This window comes from Schistocerca nitens, chromosome 9, assembly GCF_023898315.1.
Source record: "Schistocerca nitens isolate TAMUIC-IGC-003100 chromosome 9, iqSchNite1.1, whole genome shotgun sequence".
In the NCBI taxonomy this organism is placed as follows: Eukaryota; Metazoa; Arthropoda; class Insecta; order Orthoptera; family Acrididae; genus Schistocerca; species Schistocerca nitens.
In genome coordinates, this window is record NC_064622.1 from 449368320 (window position 1) to 449389419 (window position 21100).

General features: G+C 39.7%; 1 protein-coding gene across 2 annotated transcripts in view; it reads right to left on the reverse strand.

The window, feature by feature from the left end:
* Positions 1 to 21100, reverse strand: part of LOC126202954 (cholesterol transporter ABCA5-like) — a 329252-nt gene that overhangs the window by 147040 nt on the left and 161112 nt on the right. For both annotated transcript variants that reach the window (XM_049937074.1, XM_049937072.1), the window contains exons 10-18: positions 16355 to 16505; positions 16173 to 16249; positions 15925 to 16090; positions 12207 to 12348; positions 12014 to 12128; positions 11758 to 11907; positions 11378 to 11467; positions 10982 to 11121; positions 7779 to 8010 (exon numbers count right to left, since the gene is read on the reverse strand). In XM_049937074.1, coding sequence (XP_049793031.1) covers positions 7779 to 8010; positions 10982 to 11121; positions 11378 to 11467; positions 11758 to 11907; positions 12014 to 12128; positions 12207 to 12348; positions 15925 to 16090; positions 16173 to 16249; positions 16355 to 16505 — 1263 coding nt within the window. The remainder of the gene's footprint in view (positions 1 to 7778; positions 8011 to 10981; positions 11122 to 11377; positions 11468 to 11757; positions 11908 to 12013; positions 12129 to 12206; positions 12349 to 15924; positions 16091 to 16172; positions 16250 to 16354; positions 16506 to 21100) is intronic.

A 21100-nucleotide genomic window follows, 5' to 3' on the forward strand; every position in this document is an offset into this window, starting at 1 on the left:
CCTTGGCAATCTTAAAGCCTGGGAGGTCCGGCAGCATGAGGCATTAATTTTTTCACCTCTTCATCTGGCTAACCAGAGTTTTTTAAAAACTTCCCTCTCTTTCTGGCAATGCCCTGTGTCAGATAAGGACTAAATTCCTGTATGTGTCATCTTCTAATACATGTAGGACCTGCAGCTGGTAGTCTGAAGCCGATGGTTCTCATCACCATGTACACAAGAAAGCAGTCCTTAACATGTTAGTACACAGAACAAAAGTTATTTCTGATGAAGGCCATCTACAGTTTAAATTGCAGCACTTGAGATGTGTTCAGAGAGAATGGTTATAGCAAGAGAGACATTTCAAATGGTTTCAGGTGCCACCAAAGAATAATGCCTTGTGAATCAGCAGAAGAGGACAAACTGGTTGCTTTCCTGACATACTGTGGGGCAACAAGTTAGGATATGTGCTGTAGAGACATTGACTAAGACCAGTGTTCTGGCCCACCCACAAGATACAAGACATGTTAAAGACAACATAGCTCTTCATGTACCAGGTGTGTATGATATCCCCTGTGAATACAGCAGCATCTATAAACACTAATATTCAGAAAAAAACAGAACACCTTGAATGCCTAGAGAAAGAACGTCCATATTCTCAGGACATGTACTCGTACATTAGTGTGTTCTGCAGAAATGATTAGGATTTCATTCACCTTGTTTCAGCATGTGTCGTATTGCCTAGTAGGGACAGGGTCCGCAATGGGCCCGGATAACCTGTTCCATGCATGATGGCACTGATGTGTATAAGGCGTGAATGGCATCCTGTGATGGAGGCATCCACACTGCATTCACACACAGTGTTTCACCATGTTCCACATATATTTGATTGGCAATCTGGCAATCTGGCGGGCCAGTGCAAAAGTCTGATATCCTGTGACACCAAGTAGGTATGTGTTTGTGCCGCAACATGTGATCATGCGTTGTTTTGCTGAAAGATGGTGTCTGGGTTGTTGTGCAGAAAGGATATGGATAAGGGACACAGGATGTCGTTCACATACATCACACTGCCCACAGTGCCCTGGACATGCACCAACTGTGATTTCTGGTGGTACCCAATAGCATTCCACACCATAATGTCTTGAGTTGGTGCTGTATGTCTTAAGTGAATGCAGTCATTGTGATGCTGCTGCTGCTGCTGCTGCCCCTGTCTGCTTCGAATCAAAATGCTGCAATATCCAAAAACACTATCTGATGTAATTCCTGTCCTTAGTCACATCAATCCATACAACAATGCTGTCTAGCATGTTTCTGCACATTCATCAAAGGTAGGTGGAGAAGTGGACGAGATGCACGTAACCCAAGCCATAATAGACAGACAGAAATGGACTGTACGATGTGTTACACTGTTACTCCAGAGCCAAGGAGGACCCAGATCTGTCCCGCAATGCCATTCAGAGTTGGTGTTGATCTTTCTGGGGGGGTGGTCTGGATGGTGCAGCCTGACCCTTATTGTCATGTTCTACGGCTATCTGTGAACCATTCTGCACACACCAGTTGTGTTTCCAAAACACTTCACCCCACACGAGCAGCAGTTTCCTGGATGGGTGCATCACAAACGCTCATGCCAATAATGTGCTCTCTTTCAAACTCACTGATTTGATGGTACAGTTCATGTAGATGTCTGGAAGGCATCCTACATATCTACTCAAGTCACAATGATCCATTACCTTCAGTTTATAGCGAAAATGAGAGCCACAGGCACATTTTGCTGGTAGGTGATGTTATGCAATGATAGCAATGTTGACCTTAAACCTGTGGGCCAACATGGTTCAAATGCTAATCATTTCTGCAGAACTTACATGTCCTGTAAATATGAATGTCCACTCTCTAGTTGTTCAAGGTGTTCTGGTTTCTTTTCTAAACATGAGTGTAGGTCAGACAATTTGCACAATTGCTGAGCATTGTATCAAGCACAAATGACATATTAAAGAAAGGAAGCCTTACAAGTTGGGCATAGCTGAGCATTGCCTGGCAAATGAAAACAAAACAAAGTTTGAACACATGAGAGTCTTGGTTCACATGTCAACATATTTGGATTCAGTTATACAGAAGGTGGCCGAGATTAGAATGAATAGCAACAATTTTAAAAGAGACTAGATGTACAGGCTTAGTAGGGCGTGGAGATGAGCTTTGGATATCAAAAACAAGCAAAGGCAGATACTTGACAGTTGTAGGGAGACAGGAGCAGCAGTTTCAAACATGGGGCTGGCCCCTCGTGCCACCTGATGTCATTCAATCCTGCGGCAGGCTGGAGCTGCTTTGAGTTTCCCCAACTCACCTTATGTGCAGGCATCATTTTGGCCCTCTCTGAGCCCTGGTAGTCGGCAGTTTTGCTCTCGACAACAAAGGCAGAGATAACCATCAAAATTTTGAGAATTTTATTAACATTGATACGGCTTGAAAATCAAGATGATGATATTCAGGCACGCCAACATGAAAGACTCTGAGGGCAATAGTGATTCATTTAAAAATACAAAAAATGTAAATTTCATAGATAAGAAAGACTTTGGGCATGTTTGTAAATAATAGTAATAACTATTTTTATAAGTATACAATATACCAATCTAACCATTAAACCAGAATGTTTAATTTTGCATCATAAGTACCAAGGAGGAATAGAGAAGAAAGGAAGGAAAGTTAATATTTAACATCCCACTGATGATTACATCATTAGAAAAGAAGCACAAGCTTCATACTGAGGAAGAATAGCGAAGGCCACTTGTATCCTCCTCAAAGGAACCATACCATTATTTGCCTTAATCAAACTAGGAAAACAGAAAACCAAAATATTGGTTAGTGGCTGGAAAGGGTTTAGAACTATCATTGTCCCTAATCCAAACCCAAAGTCTTACTATTGTTGCAGCTTCCTTGTTAGGAATAGAGAAAGCAATGAGTGACATAAGGCTAGACTGCAAATGAAAAATCCCTCAAAGTGGTCAATGAAGTAATGGACAGGGGCAAAAGAGTATTATCTCAAATGTTATATTTGAACATCCTGAATATGATGTAATTTCCAATGCATCATGTGAAAACACAACATTTAACAATGAATATAACTTCAGTTAATATAGTGAATTTAACTACCACTTGTAGTGATTTTTAAACTTTTATCACAGATATCACAGAGCAAATCACAAAAAGTGGAGATATGGTCAGAAACAGGGAAAGATCATGAATATGTATTAAATGAAGTACATGCAATAACTCACTGAAAGGAAATTACTTCTAGAACTGGCAAAAGCAGCCAAGAGGTATCATGCTCATTGTATAAGATGTTACTCATTCTGTCATATTGCCTCCACAGAGCATGAAAAAAGTGAATTTATAGTAACAAGAATGTATGAGAACCAGAATGTTAGTGACAGAACAGAAATTTATACACAACAACTGAATTAACCATATTGTGGTGATAGCTGTTACGGTTCAAGTAAGCAGCATAAGAGACAAAAGATGAATCACTGGTTTAGCAAAGAGTAATTTATTAATTTACTGTTGATGGAGAGTTTTGTTTATTATCCTTTATATTTACATAAAGTTACATATTAAGTGTCATTTCCACAGTTTATGAGAGAATTATTTCTACTCATCAAATCACATTAGTGATAACTATGAGATTCCTTCAAGAGAAGATTCAGAACGGACATTTTTATCTTTCCGCAATACTGCCAGACATGACATTGCTATCATCTGGGACCGAATTAAAGTGGAACAAACTGCATCTCCAGCTAAGCCACATGTGCAGCCACTGTCAAAGTGGCAAGATTTGTATTCCCCGACCCATTTGGCCATGTCAAACGTTCACTGTTCTGGTCTAATCACCCACTGATGTGTTTCACACACAGAGAGTGCATCTTTCAACAACAAGGAGTACACACCAATTATGACAAGTACATAATCGCAGTTGGACATTTAGAAGAAGCCATGATAGAAGAAATAGAAAGCGTTCTATGACAATGTTGCTACATGTTAATAAGGGAACTGTAGCCTTAGGCTGCAGAAGGTTTTAATTACAAGCAGCTAGGCAACAGATCCCCATCACAAATGCTGCAAGCTTTATGTGTCCTAGCTGGTCCTGATCTGCTGCCTGAACAGTCTCTACACATGATGTGGCTTTGTACTAATTTACCAGTTGTGGCAACAAATCAAGATCTGTCATTGCAGGTATTGGCAGAGAAGCTTGTCACAGTAGCAAACATCCTGTTTGAAGTGACAGCAGCCACTAAAATTTAGAGTACAACTGACAATGGTCACAGGATGAATTCTGAAGCACCAAGTGCCACGACTAGTACCGAAATGCGTACGTCAAGCACAGGTACGCAAATGCAGGAGCACAGAGTGGAACATTTAGAAGATCATATTACATGCCTGAGCTTGAAGCTACCAGCACAGAAGCAGAAATTCTGATACTGCTACGAGTGTACTCCAGAGTAGCAGATGGAAAGATGATCGGCACAGGTTTGGTATGACTACTGATCAATGGCACTCGTGTCACAGGCATTTTGGAGATGCAGTTTGCCAGGGCAACAGACCCTGCTGTTACCCAAACCACAGACAGATGTTAGAGGACACCAACGTTCATCACTAACAATATATGCATCTGCAATTAAAGGATGAAAGGCAGAACACCAATGCAACATTACTGACATTGCACCAGCCACAGAGGTTATTCGTGAACGATCACATGTCTGGTAAAAAATTCCTTGTAGATTCCAGATCTGATGTTAGTGTTTCCCCCCAGATGGGCTGAGTGATGCACCTATTATACCAACACAGCATATACTCACAGCAGTGAACAATTTACGCACTAAAACTAATGGCAAACAGAGAATGACTTGGGATTTGGGTCTTCAATAATAATGCCAATGTCACCAACCCCATACTTAGTGCAACTTTTTGTCTCATTTTCATCTGTCACTGGATTTAGTCAACTGTCATTTATTTACAGTGAGCCACGGTGCCATCAACCAGGTCATCTGTGTTGATAATGAGGGATTGATTGTGCCTGTACAACCGTGTAGGAACTACCTGGGTATTATCACATGATACTGGCCATGTTTTTAGGCTAACAAAAGCTGTTACTGCAGTAAATGACAGCACTCTTTCCAGCTGCATACTTCAAGAATTCCCGGCACTCACTCGTCTGGCTGCTACCAATGGGAAGTGTCACCAGTTGTCAGTGCACATGTCTGCACGTTACCCAGGAAACCCATCACAGCTCATCCTCAGTAGCTCCTTGCAGCATAAACTGGGTTTGAGGAGCTATTGAAAGCAGATATTGTGACTAGATCAGATAGTCCTTGGGCATCCCCCTATACATGGTGCATAAAAAATATGGTTCCCAGCAATTATGCAGGATTTACTCACTGCCTGCTCATTTCCTGATCATTATCCTGTCCCTCACATATTTGCCTTTAACAATATTGACACTGGTAGATTGTACAAAGGTATTTTTGCAAATTCCAGTAGCTCCAGAGGACATTCTAGAAACCACTGTAATATTGCCTTTTGGGCTTTCTCAGTTTAAATTTATGCCTTTTATATTGAGAAGTGATGTGCAGATGTGGCAGCATTTTATGCATGATGTGTTGCACAGGTTGACATTTCTATTCTGTTGCATGGATAGAAGCTGGTTTATTGATGGAAACAACTTGTTTTCTACTCATAGACCCTTACAACACAACAGAAGACACTGAGTGCTATTGATAGCGACTTGCTGGCAATCTAGGCAGCAATCAAACATTTCTGATTATCTGTGGAAGGAAGACAGTTTACAGTTTTTACTGACCACAAACCACTAATTTGCCTCTTCCAGCGTGCAATGGATTACAACTCAATGCGGCACTGTAGACAGGCAGAATAACAACATTGTAGCCAACTGCCTATCACAAAATTGTGCCAGCCTATAGCTGTGGGCTGACATAGCAGCCAAGCAACAAGCAGACACAAAGCTGTGTGTCTTATTCCAAAGTGAACACACAGACCTTCAGCTTTAACATATTTTTGTGCCATATTGTGTTGTGGGTATCTGCCTTGGCACATCCTGTGACAAAGAACACCTGTATAGTCCTGCAGAATTTCCTCAGATAGTTTTCTGAACAATGCATAACCTGTCATATCCAGGCAACAGCAAGATTAGAGACGAGCAAGGTCGTGTGGCCAGGAATCCAGATGGACTGCCAACATGGTCATGCTCCCTACTCAATTGCCACCACAACCAGGTCAGCCAACATGTCTTTGCACTGACTGCATACTTTCCAATGCCGAAAGCAAGATTTTCACACACACATGTGGGGACATAGTAGGACCCTTATCCTATCCTGATGGTCACCGCTACCTAACTGCTGTAGTGGATTGTTTTATGAGGTGGCCTGAAGTTACTCCCAGACCATACATCTCCACTGAGTTGGTTGCAGAGGCATTGTTGTTTACATGGTTTTCAAGGTTAGGTGTTCCTCAAACCATTACAACTGACAACAGAGACTTGTTCAAGTCACGGCTGTTTAATGCGCTGCTCCAACTATGTGGTTTCTTCACACCACTAGCTACCATCCTGCTAGTAATGGAATGCTGGAAAGACTACACCACACACTAAGGGCAGTGCTGATATATTACTTATCAACATAGACAACCACCTTGACGTTTATATTTTTATGCCTGCACACATCAGTGAAGGAGGATCTGCAATGTTCACCAGTCCAACTGGTTTATGGTGAGCAGCTGCATGTGCTAGGTGAACTCACTTTACCAGCTCCACTTCAGCCAACCACACCAGAAAGAGGGTTCAAATGACTGTTCAGCTACCAGATGAGATGTTTGATTGCAGGCACACCTGTATTGCACAGAGATAGGAAGGTTTTTGCCCATCTGCTTACAGCACCAATTTCTCACAAAGAGATGATACTGTGCACCCACTGTTAACGCCCACCATATACTGGCCCCTAGAGAGTGCTGTCAGAAGAGAACACTTTCGAGATTGACCGGAATGGCACACACGGAACAGTCACCATAGAGAGACTAAAGTCTGCCTACCTCTAAAAAAAGGAAGCAGCATAATCATCTCAGTTTTCCACAGGCCTGTGCCAAGCCTATAATACTGGATGACACTGCAGCCTCCAATAAGATTCAAGAGGTACCTCACTATTCCGTCAGCTGCTCTTTCGACAGCTCTCCCCCCTCTGCCCCCCTTCCTCCACCCCACAGTTGAGCATCACAGGTGCTGGATGAGGGGAGGGGGAGGTGGGGGATGGGAGTGGGAGGGGGGGTGGAGGGGGGAGTGGGAGTGGTTGTGTGCATGTAGTGACATCAGTTACTATGCAAGTAGCCCAGCACAAGAGAGAAAAGATGACTTGCTGCTTTAGAAGACAGTGTTTATTAATGAAGCAGAGCTTTGTTCATTACTCTTCTTCTTTACATTGTTTACAATTTGATGTACAATAAAGTTATGCATTGAGTAATCATCATATCTGAAATTTACATGGTAGTTATTTCTCGTTGTCATTTAAGGGGTCCTAGGTAGTTACTATACATCTTGCTTTACAATTAAATCTAGTGACCAGTTAGACATCACTCCTTATGCAGTTTCTATCATGTACATTAGAAGCACTTTTTTAAGGATTCAACAAAAACCAATGCATGCATCTCATTCTACTGAAATGATGTTCACCACTTCCAACCAATTTTATCAAATTACTCCTCAGTTCTGCTTTATACTATGAACAAGGCAAAATACCCAGTCATACCTCCTCGAGTGTAGTCATTGAGACACCATAACTACTGATTCCCAGTCGACTAGCTCTCGTGGATATTTCCTGTTCAATGGCGGAGAAGAGTGGGGCAAAATTATCAACAGCATTGTGTGGCAATATGAAGGACAGTTCTCTCCCATGCCGCCTTGCTTTCTCAGCCTTAGGAACATGACTTGTTACAAGACGTGTGATGGCATGTTCTCGTGCCACACCTTCCAGGACCAGCCTAAGAAAGGCGCAAAAATTAATTTTGTTGCAATCTTCTCATGAATGCTGTTAACAACTGTGATGATGAAAATAAGTTAACAAAGCAGTCTTCTCACAAGACATCTATGTATCACAATCTAGTAAGATATTAATATAATAGAGGGAAACATTCTACGTGGGAAAAATATATCTAAAAACAAAGATGATGTAACTTACCAAACAAAAGTGTTGGTATGTTGATAGAGACACTAACAAACACAAACACACACACAAAATTCAAGCTTTTGCAACCCACGGTTGCTTCATCAGGAAAGAGGGAAGGAGGGAAGGACGAAAGGATGTGGGTTTTAAGGGAGAGGGTAAGGAGTTATTCAAACACACACACACACACACACACACACACACACACACACACACACACACACACACACACACACACACACACACACACACGTGTAAAGGCAAACAGTTTGGGCAGAGATGTCAGTCGAGGCGGAAGTACAGAGGCAAAGATGATGTTGAATGACAGGTGAGGTATGAGTGGCGGCAACTTGAAATTAGTGGAGGTTGAGGCCTGGTGGGTAACGGGAAGAGAGGATATATTGAAGGGCAAGTTCCCATATCCGGAGTTCTGATAGGTTGGTGTTAGTGGAAAGTATCCAGATAACCCGGACGGTGTAACACTGTGCCAAGATGTGCTGGCCGTGCACCAAGGCATGTTTAGCCACAGCGTGATCCTCATTACCAACAAACACTGTCTGCCTGTGTCCATTCATGCGATTGGACAGTTTGTTGCTGGTCATTCCCACATAGAAAGCTTCACAGTGTAGGCAGGTCAGTTGGTAAATCACGTGGGTGCTTTCACACGTGGCTCTGCCTTTGATCGTGTACACCTTCCGGGTTACAAGACTTGAGTAGGTGGTGGTGGGAGGGTGTAAAACCTGTCCCATGCACCCTCCCACCACCACCTACTCCAGTCTTGTAACCCGGAAGGTGTACATGATCAAAGGCAGAGCCACGTGTGAAAGCACCCACGTGATCTACCAACTGACCTGCCTACACTGTGAAGCTTTCTATGTGGGAATGACCAGCAACAAACTGTCTATTCGCATGAATGGACACAGGCAGACAGTGTTTGTTGGTAATCAGGATCACCCTGTGGCTAAACATGCCTTGTTGCACGGCCAGCACATCTTGGCACAGTGTTACACCGTCCGGGTTATCTGGATACTTTCCACTAACACCAACCTATCAGAACTCCGGAGATGGGAACTTGCCCTTCAATATATCCTCTCTTCCCGTTACCCACCAGGCCTCAACCTCCACTAATTTCAAGTTGCCGCCACTCATACCTCACCCGTCATTCAACAACATCTTTGCCTCTGTACTTCCGCCTCGACTGACATCTCTGCCCAAACTGTTTGCCTTTACACATGTCTGCTTGTGTCTGTATATGTGCGGATGGATATGTGTGTGTGTGTGTGTGTGCGCGCGAGTGTATACCTGTCCCCCCCCCCCCCCTCCCCCTGCTAGGTAAGCCTTTCTGCTCCTGGAATTGGAATAACTCCTTACCCTCTCCCTTAAAACCCACATCCTTTCGTCTTTCCCTCTCCTTCCCTCTTTCCTGATGAAGCCATCGTGGGTTGCGAAAGCTTGAATTTTGTGTGTGTGTTTGTGTTTGTTAGTGCCTCTAGCAACATACCAATGCTTTCGTTTGGTAAGTTACATCATCTTTGTTTTTAGATGTATTTTTCACAATCTAGTAATTTTTTATCCTACAAATATTTTATAATACAAATCAGGCACATTTGTTACTTACTTAATATTACAAATAAATGTACAGAAATGATACAAGGAACATTACATACTGTTCTATTACTGGAATTGTGGGTGGTTGTCATTTTCAAATTTCAGCTCAAGAACATCTTGCAGTTAACCTTTCCACATTATGTGTATAGTTCCAAGAGAAACTATTTTCTTACATTTATAAAACCAAAATTTATGTCTTCTTTCATTTTATTTTTATTACTTGTATAAACATCTTACTATCTTCCCGGAGTCTCTATCATTCCATTGTTATGTTTGCAATTAACTCTGTTATACCACATACCCACATGCACATCTACTTATTTTAAGTCACTTTTTTCAACAGATGAGCCTACTACACCTCAGTATACATGTAATGGTCTAGGCCAAGAATATTTTCTTTTTATGTAATAGTTACTGATTACCCATTCTCCCATTTTATACTGTATCATTCACCATCCATACCAGAAATGTTAGTCTATCAGTCATCTTCATTGAGTCTCTTCATTTCAAACATTTCATATCATTGTATGTATCACATTTCACTGTATAGTACTAGTGTTTCAGCTATTCTCCAGCAAGTTCACATATTACGGTCTGCATTTTACATTTTCCCCAAAGTTCACTGATGAATTTGACTAATTAATGTGCACCATCTATTTACTACAGAAAGTTATGTCAGACTTATCTCAGCTGGTCTAAACTAATAATTAAAAGCACTTCAATTATTATACTCTTCAAAGTAATGTGATTCCCACTTTCCTTTGTCTAGCTATTCTCACAGTCTTATCCTATCTTTCCCAGAAAGACATTATATTCTGATTAAATATTTGATACAATGTTTTAAAAGTCACAAAAATGATAAGTGGCAGTTTCATTATTCATTGAATAACTCATTTTGTAAAAGAATAGTTGAGATTGGTAATCGTGTTTAGTCATCGAAAAACCTCTGGCAACTGACTAGTACACAACTAATGCTCTGAAGGCTGATTAGTATAGTTTAACACCATATTAACTTATGCAACAGTTTAAAACTCTCAATTTATTACAAAATTTAAGCAGAGTTTACTTATTCCCAAACCAAAAGTACACATTTAAATGAAATATTAATATACATTTTATCAAAAAAGACATAGCAGTATGAAGGTTATATGAACAAGAAAAATTTTACTTAAAGAACATACGTCAAATGGTAGCCAATTCCAAACTTATTTTTTAGGAACAAAGAAGATCCACAGCATCTCAATCGGCCTTTGGAAACCACTGCTTTCCTGTCTGCTAATATATCTGCCTCATCCATGAAGTGTGTCGTAAGGAGAATAACCTGCATAAAACAAAGTTAATGTGTTGATATATCAAGTTAACTTAAGAGGCAAAATGAAATTGTTGTGGAATCCTGATGATAATCTTTCAAGAATTATTATGGAGGATCACAAAAATCACAAAAAGACCACAAAAATTATAAATTATGTGCAAAAACAATGATGGCAGGGCTTAAACTTAAATTGTGTTACTGCAAAATTATATTGTATAATTCAGTGAATAATACTGGAATGATTTATTTAGGCTATATAATTTACCTTTCCATGTCTCCTGTTTTGGAGAACTGACCACATATGTCTCCTTGAATATGGATCCACTCCTGCAGTTGGTTCATCAAGAATTATGATCTGGAAAACAAACTAATCTTAATAGAAAACATTCCTCATGTTTTTGTGCAATGACAATTATTGTGGAGTGATGTGGAAATGTCAAAGGTATATCTAACAGATAATTTAGTTCAACAGAAAAACACAAACACTATGTACTTTCAGTAGCAAAGGAAAGTGGGGTCCTTAGATACAATTTTTACGTGGATTTCATAGAAAATGAACATTCTTGGGATTAAGTTAAACAGTAGGTAAACTCTAAGATATTTTAACTTATACTTCTCTGAAACTGTTACGACATTTTTATTAACCTTTGGGTCCCCAATAACTGCAATACCAACAGATAGTTTCCTTTTTTGTCCACCACTCAAATGTTTGGCAAACGTGTCAGCCTTGTCAACCAGATCAATGTCCCGTAATGTCTTTGTTACTTCAAAATCTATAAGTGATGAAGGAATGCCCTGAAAATCATTTAGTCTCTCATGTAAAGCTGGATAAACAACACATATGCATGAGAAAATACTATAAGAACATATATTCTATTGGCATTTCTTCCAAAGGCCATACCCTCACAGCAGCAAAGAATTCAAGGTGTTCTCTTGGTGTCAGTAGATCAAAAAGGATATCATGTTGAGGACACACACCAGTCATTCTACGTATTGTGTGCATATCATTTGGATCCCTGTAGAAATTCTGTACATTATCAACTGTTGCCATGACAATATGAAATGGTACTATGGAGATGTCATTCCTTACTTGCCTAATGTCATATCCAAAGACAAATGCTGTCCCTGCTGTTGGTGCTGTCAGACCAGTCAAGATATTGAACAATGTTGTTTTTCCAGCACCATTGTGACCAAGTATGGCAGTGATCTGTCCTTCATAGATAGTCAGATTTATTCCTGTAAATTATAAATTCATTTTACACTAAATATATTGCCATAACAGCTGAAGGCTAGCAGTCTTAACACATTACACTCTTACTCCCAGCAGTAAACTGAAACAAGTACGGTATCCACTTATCACTAAAAACAGATCATAAAAGGAAGAAACAAATAATAGAGATGCCAAAGAAATTATTGTAAAACAATATTGTCGAAATACTGTCTACAGTACTGAGAGACAGTTATAGACAATAGTGGTGATGTATGAGGTAGAGAGAAGAATACACAAAATATTGTTGTACCATCCTAGAAGATAATGTGAAAGCATGAAAGGTAACCACTGAGTATAAAATTGGAGGCTGCATTGAGACAATCAAATGATATTTCATGATATTATTTAGGTTTTATTTCTCATTCAGCACTGAATTTAAGTAAATATGTTTACGTCCCATTTAGAACTGCATAAGAAAAGGAACAGCTGAACAATAATTAGACACATACCCCTGGTCAGTGGTGGTTTGTGCAAAATTTTATCAATGCACTATGATGATGGCCATGGCTATTTGACTTACAAGGTTAGTTAACATAACCAAGTTGAATATATTAAAAATACTTATATAAACTGAACAGTTGAAATATATTTAAATTTTATAATTTATCATTTAACACTGTGAAGAATAAAATTTTAAAAAATAAACAATGGTACCAGCACGAAACAAACACGAGCTGTCAAACTGGCAATCTGCGACATTAACCACTTAGCTGTGGGACTCTTGTAGGAGATGGTGCTTAAAAATCCCGATGCTGTGCACAAAAATTTTTAGAGAACTTACATGCCATTGTCATGTTCACGAGTTCTGTCCTGCCAACTCTCTCACTGCTGTGGACAAGCTCCTCCCATATCTCGATGAATAAAATAGTTTCCAGTATTTATTATATAAAATAAATGCCTCTTTGTGTGCTACCATTTGCAAAAAAACCTCATTTCAATATCTTGAACTGTTTATGAAATATGGTTATTGTTGTAACCACACGATTCCCAAATGTGCATGGACACAAATGGACATGTCTTGTCACCGAATAAAAAACCAATAAGTCGAGAATGAAATGAGATATTGTTCTGCTCAAAATTTCAAACAAAATGTTGATTTCTTGTCTACATTTCATACCTGGCAATGTATTGGCTAAAATCAACCATGCACAAAGTAAGTATTTTTATCTTTACATATTCTTTAAAATTTTGTGTTATGCTTTATTCAATTTGATGCAGCACATTAATTATGAGGAATAATGAAAAAAAATCAGCACTTTATTGAGCAAAAATATTTTTAATATGTGCAAAAATCAATTTTTCTCATAGCAGCCAGAATGTCATCTCTTGGCACAGGAAGCAAGCAGCATTAGGCAAGCGGTAAGTGACAACAAAGCTGCCATTAGTAAGGAATGTAGAGCGCGTATCTGTAGCAGTCAAATGATTAAATTTTATAATTAATAGTTTAACACTGTGAAGAATTTCGAAGAACCAAAGAAAGAAAGACAGCATTGGCATTTGAACTCAAGCCAATGAACTGCCATTTTAAGGTCTAGACCACTCAATCACAGCGCCATTGCAAAAGCCCTCCTCTAAAATCCCTCTCATACACTATGTTTACACAATATTTACATGCAATGATCTATGGAAAATGCTATCATGGTGCTTTGAGCAATGTAGCATTCTCAGTGTTGGAAGGAGTGATGTCACATCAGAGCATGTGCAGTGGAAAACAGACAACTGCATTTCTTCTCTGATTTGATCGTAGCTTGACTGACCATCATTTCAGCATTTGACACTGGTTTCCAGTTACTGCGGGGACAGCAATACAGAAAACGCTTTCATACATTTTATTTGCATACCAATCTGTTTTCAAAGAAAATTGGTGTAATTTTAGTTTAATTTCCAGCTTGCATTTGAAGAGAAATGCAATAATTTTAGTGTGATTTCTGGTTTGGATTCAAAAAGAAACAGCATAATGTTAGTGCAATATTTACCGTGTGCTGTAGTGCATTAGCACATTAGCACACGATCACTGGCCACCACTGCCTTTTTTGCAAGACATAACAAGAATATTTTTATGATGTGTTCTTTTCCATATTATGCTACATTTTGGGCAATTACACTGGTGACGGAGATGAATATATTGGATAAGTCCATGCCATTCTTCATGGGTTTGGCACCACTGCATTGTGAAGCCTCAATTTTTTTCATTATTCAATTGTTTTTCTTCAATTTGGAGTTTTATTGTTGGGAGAAGAAGCTCATTTTGGCCATTTTCAAGGTTTATCAGTATGGAGTGTTAAGCACGGAAAAATGAACACTTCCTACACATTTTACTCTTGAAGTTTAATTGAGATCTAGTGCTGTGGAAGCCATAAAAGTTGCAATGTGTACAGCAGGGAAGCATTTGCTAAGAAGATGGCACAGAAATGGTTTTTTCAGTTGCAAGAAGGAATATTCGACTTGTGTGATGAACCTCATTCTAGAAGCCCTTCCATTTTTTATTAAAACCACATAAATCAATTGCTTAACAATAAACCATGGCAAAAAACATGGGTATTGGCACAAACTGTGGAATGCAATCATACAACTATTGTGCACCAATTTGTATTCATTTGGTAAGGTGCAAACATTGAGTATTCCACATGTCTTAAGGAAAACCAACAAAAGCTGAAAGCAGTCAAATACAGAGGGCAGTCAATACAGAAAGATCCAATTTGTCTAGTCTTCTTTCGGTAATCCTACTATTGTACTCTTCAATGTTGTTCATGCATGTCTTCATTTGCACCTGAAGTGAATCAGTTTTCATTATGTGCTCTCACAATGAAAATTAAGATGCAAAATCCCCATGAAGCACAAAGATTAAACACTTGAATGCTTATTTTAAAAAATGAGAACAACTTCTTGGTTAAAACCCACAGCATTTAACGTTAGCCAAGTTTACTGTGTGATATGAAAGTGTGACTCTAGTATTGCTGATGTAGGTGTGCAGTTAAAATTTATTGTGACTATATCTCCCTTAAACATCCCTTAAAATCATGTTCAGTTGTTGGTCATTTCCCATACAATCATGATCAAATGTTAGTCGCTCCACCTGTTTCTGTTTGGCATGGGCACAAACTGTTCCTTGAGAACATTGTTACAGGTGATGAGAAATGTTGCCTTTATGTGAAATTGAAGAAGAGGAAAGATTGGCTCAGCCCATCGAAAAAAAGCAACACACCTTACGAAGGATGGTGCACACCATCAGGAATTTATATTGTTTGTTTGGTGGAACCAAATTAGCACTCTTCATCATGAATTGTCACCAAGAAATGAAATAATAAAAGCTATTGCATAAAGTGAATAGCTAAGAATACCTGCTGTTGTTTCTAAACACAAAACACCTTGTAAACCTGTGTTGCCAGCATTGAAAAAAAAATGGTGTTTGCTCTCTCTCTCTCTCTCTCTCTCTCTCTCTCTCTCTCACACACACACACACACACACACACACACACACACACACACACACACACACACACACACACACAAATTTCATGTAATTATTGAAGTATACTGACCATTTACTGCCTTCACTTCAGGCTTCCTGCAAGCTTGAAATGTCTTGAATAAATCAACAATTTTAATGGCTTCCTTGCCTTTCATTTCTCTCGCAACTGGTTCAATATCTTGAGATGACTCATCAGCAGCATTGAAAGATCCAGACTCACCATTTACAGAGGATACCTGTACAAAATAGATATTATAGAATTAATTTTCCTGTTCATCGAGTAATTCAATTTCCATGAAAACTAATGCAAAAACTCACATGTGGTGTAGCTTTTTTTGAAAACCAGAAACCAGGTGTCAGACAGAACCAAGGTGATCTTTTTGTACCATGTTCACCTAAAATTAGGGACAGGTTAAACATGAATGGAATCAAGTAAATTTCTTCTGTGAGCAAAGGACTTCATCCAACATTATATTTACTATTCATGTGACAATACTTACTTGGAATGACGCAGTCAAGATAGTATGCCAGGAACCCATACAATACTATATCTAATGCCATCATTATAAGACTGCCTCCAAATGGAATACCAGGGCCTGACCACAGATTGTCAAAAGTGACACCATCACCAGACAAATCTAGCACCAAGGCCTGTGGACAGTTCAGAAGAATATTCTGTTAGACTTATCTGCTCATTACAGCTCTAAGCACTATGGGACTTAACATTTCAGGTAATCAGTCCCCTAGACTTAGAACTACTTAAACCTAACTAACCTAAGGACATCACACATATCCATGCCCGAGGCAGGATTCGAACCTGCAACCATAGCAGCCGCGTGGTTCCGGACTGAAGTGCCTAGAACTGCTGATTACATTAAGACTGAAATTACCAGCAGGTTTCCTTGTAAATAGTTAGCAAACATAATACTGTTTTGGATTGTTCTCTGCAGTTGCTTTAACACATGTGATGTATGAAAACTGCTGAACCTATACGAATGTGCTTCTTATAAGTATGACTTTTTTCATATAAAGATTCCAGTTTAATAGTTCTATTGAAATTGCAAACATATAGCACATTTATTTCTGCATGTCCCTGGTAAGGTATGAAAAAGACAAATGAATACTGATAAGTTCATTATAATGCAAGGCTGTTGTATTCAAAGAGGAAACATATCAACTTGTTGTGAAAACATAACACAGTATTACAAACAGATAAAACCACCAGATTGCCATATTGTAGTGAAACAATCAGTTTTTCACTGGCACATCAGTTTCGTAAAAAAATATACTGAGAACCAACAACAACAAAATGTTTTATCAGAATGAAAGTATGATCATCACATTAGTACAGTGTCTTACAATTTACACTACTGGCCATTAAAATTGCCACACCAAGAAGAAATGCAGATGATAAACAGGTATTCATTGGGCAAATGTATTACACTAGAACTGACATGTGATTACATTTTCATGCAATTTGGGTGCATAGATCCTGAGAAATCAGAACCCAGAACAACCACCTCTGGCCATAATAACGGCCTTGATATGCCTGGGCATTGAGTCAAGCAGAGCTTGGAAGGCGTGTACAGGTACAGCTGCCCATGCAGCTTCAACACGATACCACAGCTCATCAAGAGTAGTGACTGGCGTATTGTGACGAGCCAGTTGCTCGGCCATCATTGACCATACATTTTCAATTGGTGAGATATCTGGAGAATGTGCTGGCCAGGGCAGCAATCAAACATTTTCTGTATCCAGAAAGGCCCGTACAGAACCTGCAACATGCGGTCATGCATTATCCCGCTGAAATGTAGGGTTTTGCAGGGATCGAATGAAGGGTAGAGCCATGGATCATAACACATTTGATGAAATGTAACATCCACTGTTCAAAGTGCTGTCAATGCGAGCAAGAGGTGACCGAGACATGTAACCAATGGCACCCCATACCATCACGCCGGGTGATACGCCAGTATGGCGATGACGAATACTTGCTTCCAATGTGCGTTCATTGCGATGTCGCCAAACTCAAATACGACCATCATGATTCTGTACACAGAACCTGGATTCATCTGAAAAAATTATGTTTTGCCATTCGTGCACCCATCTCCGTCATTGAGTACACAATTGCAGGCTCTCCTGTGATGCAGCGTCAAGGGTAACCGTAGCCATGGTCTCTGAGCTGATAGTCCATGCTGCTGCAAACGTCATCAAACTGTTCGTGCAGATGGTTGTTGTCTTGTAAACATCCCCATCTGTTGACTCAGGGATCGAGACGTAGCTGCACGATCCAATACAGCCATGCAGATAAGATGCCTGTCATCTCGACTGCTAGTGATACGAGGCCGTTGGGATCCAGCACGGTGTTCCGTATTACCCTCCTGAACCCACCGATTCCATATTCTGCGAACAGTCATTGGATCTCGACCAATGTGAGAAGCAATATCGTGATACGATAAACCACAATCACGATAGGCTACAATCTGACGTTTATCAAAGTCGGAAACATGATGGTACTCATTTCTCCTCCTTACACGAGGCATCACAACAACGTTTCACCAGACAACCCTGGTCAACTGCTGTTTGTGTATGAGAAATCAGTTGGAAATTTTCCTCATGTCAGGACGTTGTACGTGTCGCCACCAGTGCCAAACTTGCGTGAATGTTCTGAAAAGCTAATCATTTGCATATCACAGCATCTTCTTCCTGTTGGTTACATTTCGTGTCTGTAGCACATCATTTTCGTGGTGCAGCAATTTTAATGGCCAGTAGTGTATTTCAGTTTTATTGTTGTTGTAGTTGTGGTTTTCAGTCCAGAGACTGGTTTCATGGAGCTCTCCATGCTACTCTATCCTGTGCAAGGTTCTTCATCTCCCAGTACCTACTGCAACCTACATCCTTCTGAATCTGTTCAGTGTATTCATCTCTTGGTCTCCCTCTATGATTTTTACCCTCCACACTGCCCTCCAATACTAAATGGGTGATCCCTTGATGCCTCAGAACATGTCCTAACAACTGACCCCTTCTAGTCAAGTTGTGACACAAACTCCTCTTCTCCCCAATCCTATTCAATACCTCCTCATTAGTTATGTGATCTACCCATCTAATCTTCAGCATTCTTCTGTAGTACCACATTTCGAAAGCTTCTATTCTCTTCTTGTCCAAACTGCTTATCGTCCATGTTTCACTTCCATACATGGCTACACTTCATACAAATACTTTCAGAAACGACTTCCTGACACTTAAATCTATACTCGATGTTAACAAATTTCTCTTCTTCAGAAACGCTTTCCTTGCCATTGCCAGCCTACATTTTATGTCCTCTCTACTTTGACCATCATCAGTTATTTTGCTCCCCAAATAGCAAAACTCCTTTACTACTTTGAGTGTCTCATTTCCTAATCTAATTCCCTCAGCATCACCAGACTTAATTCAACTATATTCCATTATCCTCGTTTTGATTTTGTTGATGTTCATCTTATATCCTCCTTTCAAGACACTGTCCATTCCATTCAACTGATCTTTCAAGTCCTTTGCTGTCTCCGACAGAATTACAATGTCATCGGCAAACCTCACAGTTTTTATTTCTTCTCCATGGATTTTAATACCTACTCTGCATTTTTCTTTTCTTTCCTTTACTGCTTGCTCAATATACAGATTGAACAACATCGTGGAGAGGCTACAACCCTGTCTCACTCCCTTCCCAACCACTGCTTCCCTTTCATGCAGCTCGACTCTTACAACTGCCATCTGGTTTCTGTACCAATTGTAAATAGCCTTTCGCTCAATGTATTTTACCCATGCCACCTTCAGAATTTGAAAGAGAGTATTCCAGTTAACGTTGTCAAAAGCTTTCTCTAAGTCTACAAATGCTAGAAACGTAGGTTTGCCTTTTCTTAATATTTCTTCTAAGATAAGTCATAGGGTCAGTATTGCCTCACGTGCTCCAACATTTCTATGGAAACTAAACTGATCTTCCCCGAGGTCGGCTTCTACCAGTTTTTCCATTCATCTGTAAAGAACTCGTGTTAGTATTTTGCAGCTGTGACTTATTAACTGATAGTTCGGTAACTTTCACATCTGTCAATACCTGCTTTCTTTGGGATTGGAATTATTATATTCTTCTTGAAGTCTGAGGGAATTTCGTTTTTCTCATACATCTTTCTTACCAGATGGTAGAGTTTTGTCAGGACTGGCTCTCCCAAGGCTGTCAGTAGTTGTAATGGAATGTTATCTACTCCCAGGGCCTTGTTTCGACTCAGGTCTTTGAGTGCTCTGTCAAACTCTTCACGCAATATCGTATCTCCCATTTCATCTTCATCTACATCCTCTTCCATTTCCATAATACTGTCCTCAAGTACATCGCCCTTGTATAGACCCTCTATATACTCCTTCCACCTTTCTGCCTTCCCTTCTTTGCTTAGAACTGGGTTTCCATCTGAGCTCTTTATATTCATACAACTGGTTCACTTTTCTCCAAAGGTCTCTTTAATTTTCCTGTAGACAGTATCTATCTTACCCGTAGTGAGATAAGTCTCTACACCCTTACATTTGTCCTCTAGCCATCCCTGATTAGCCATTTTGCACTTCCTGTCGATCTCGTTTTTGAGACGTTTATATTCCTTTTTGCCTGCTTCATTTACTGCATTTTTATATTTTCTCCTTTCATCAATTAAATTCAATATTTCTTCTGTTACCCAAGGATTTCTACTAGCCCTTGGCTTTTTACCTACTTGATTCTCTGCTGCCCCTACTACTTCATGCCTCAAAGCTACCCATTCTTCTTCTACTGTATTTCTTTCCCCCATTCCTGTCAATTTTTCCCTTATACTCTCCCCCTGAAACTCTGTGCAACCTCTGGTTTGGTCAGTTTATCCAGGTCCCATCTCCTTAAATTCCCACCTTTTTGCAGTTTCTTCAGTTTTAATCTACATTTCATAACCAATAGATTGTGGTCAGAGTCCACATCTGCCCCTGGAAATGCCTTACAATTTAAAACCTGGTTCCTAAATCTCTATCTTACCATTATATAATCTATCTGAAGCCTGTCAGCATCTCCAGGCTTCTTCCATGTATACAACCTTCTTTTATGATTCTTGAACCAAGTGTCAGCTATGATTAAGTTATGCTCTGTGCAAAAATTCTACCAGGCGGCTTCCTCTTTCATTTCTTCCCTCCAATCCATATTCACCTACTATGTTTCCTTCTCTTCCTTTTACTACTATCGAATTCCAGTCACCCTTGACTAT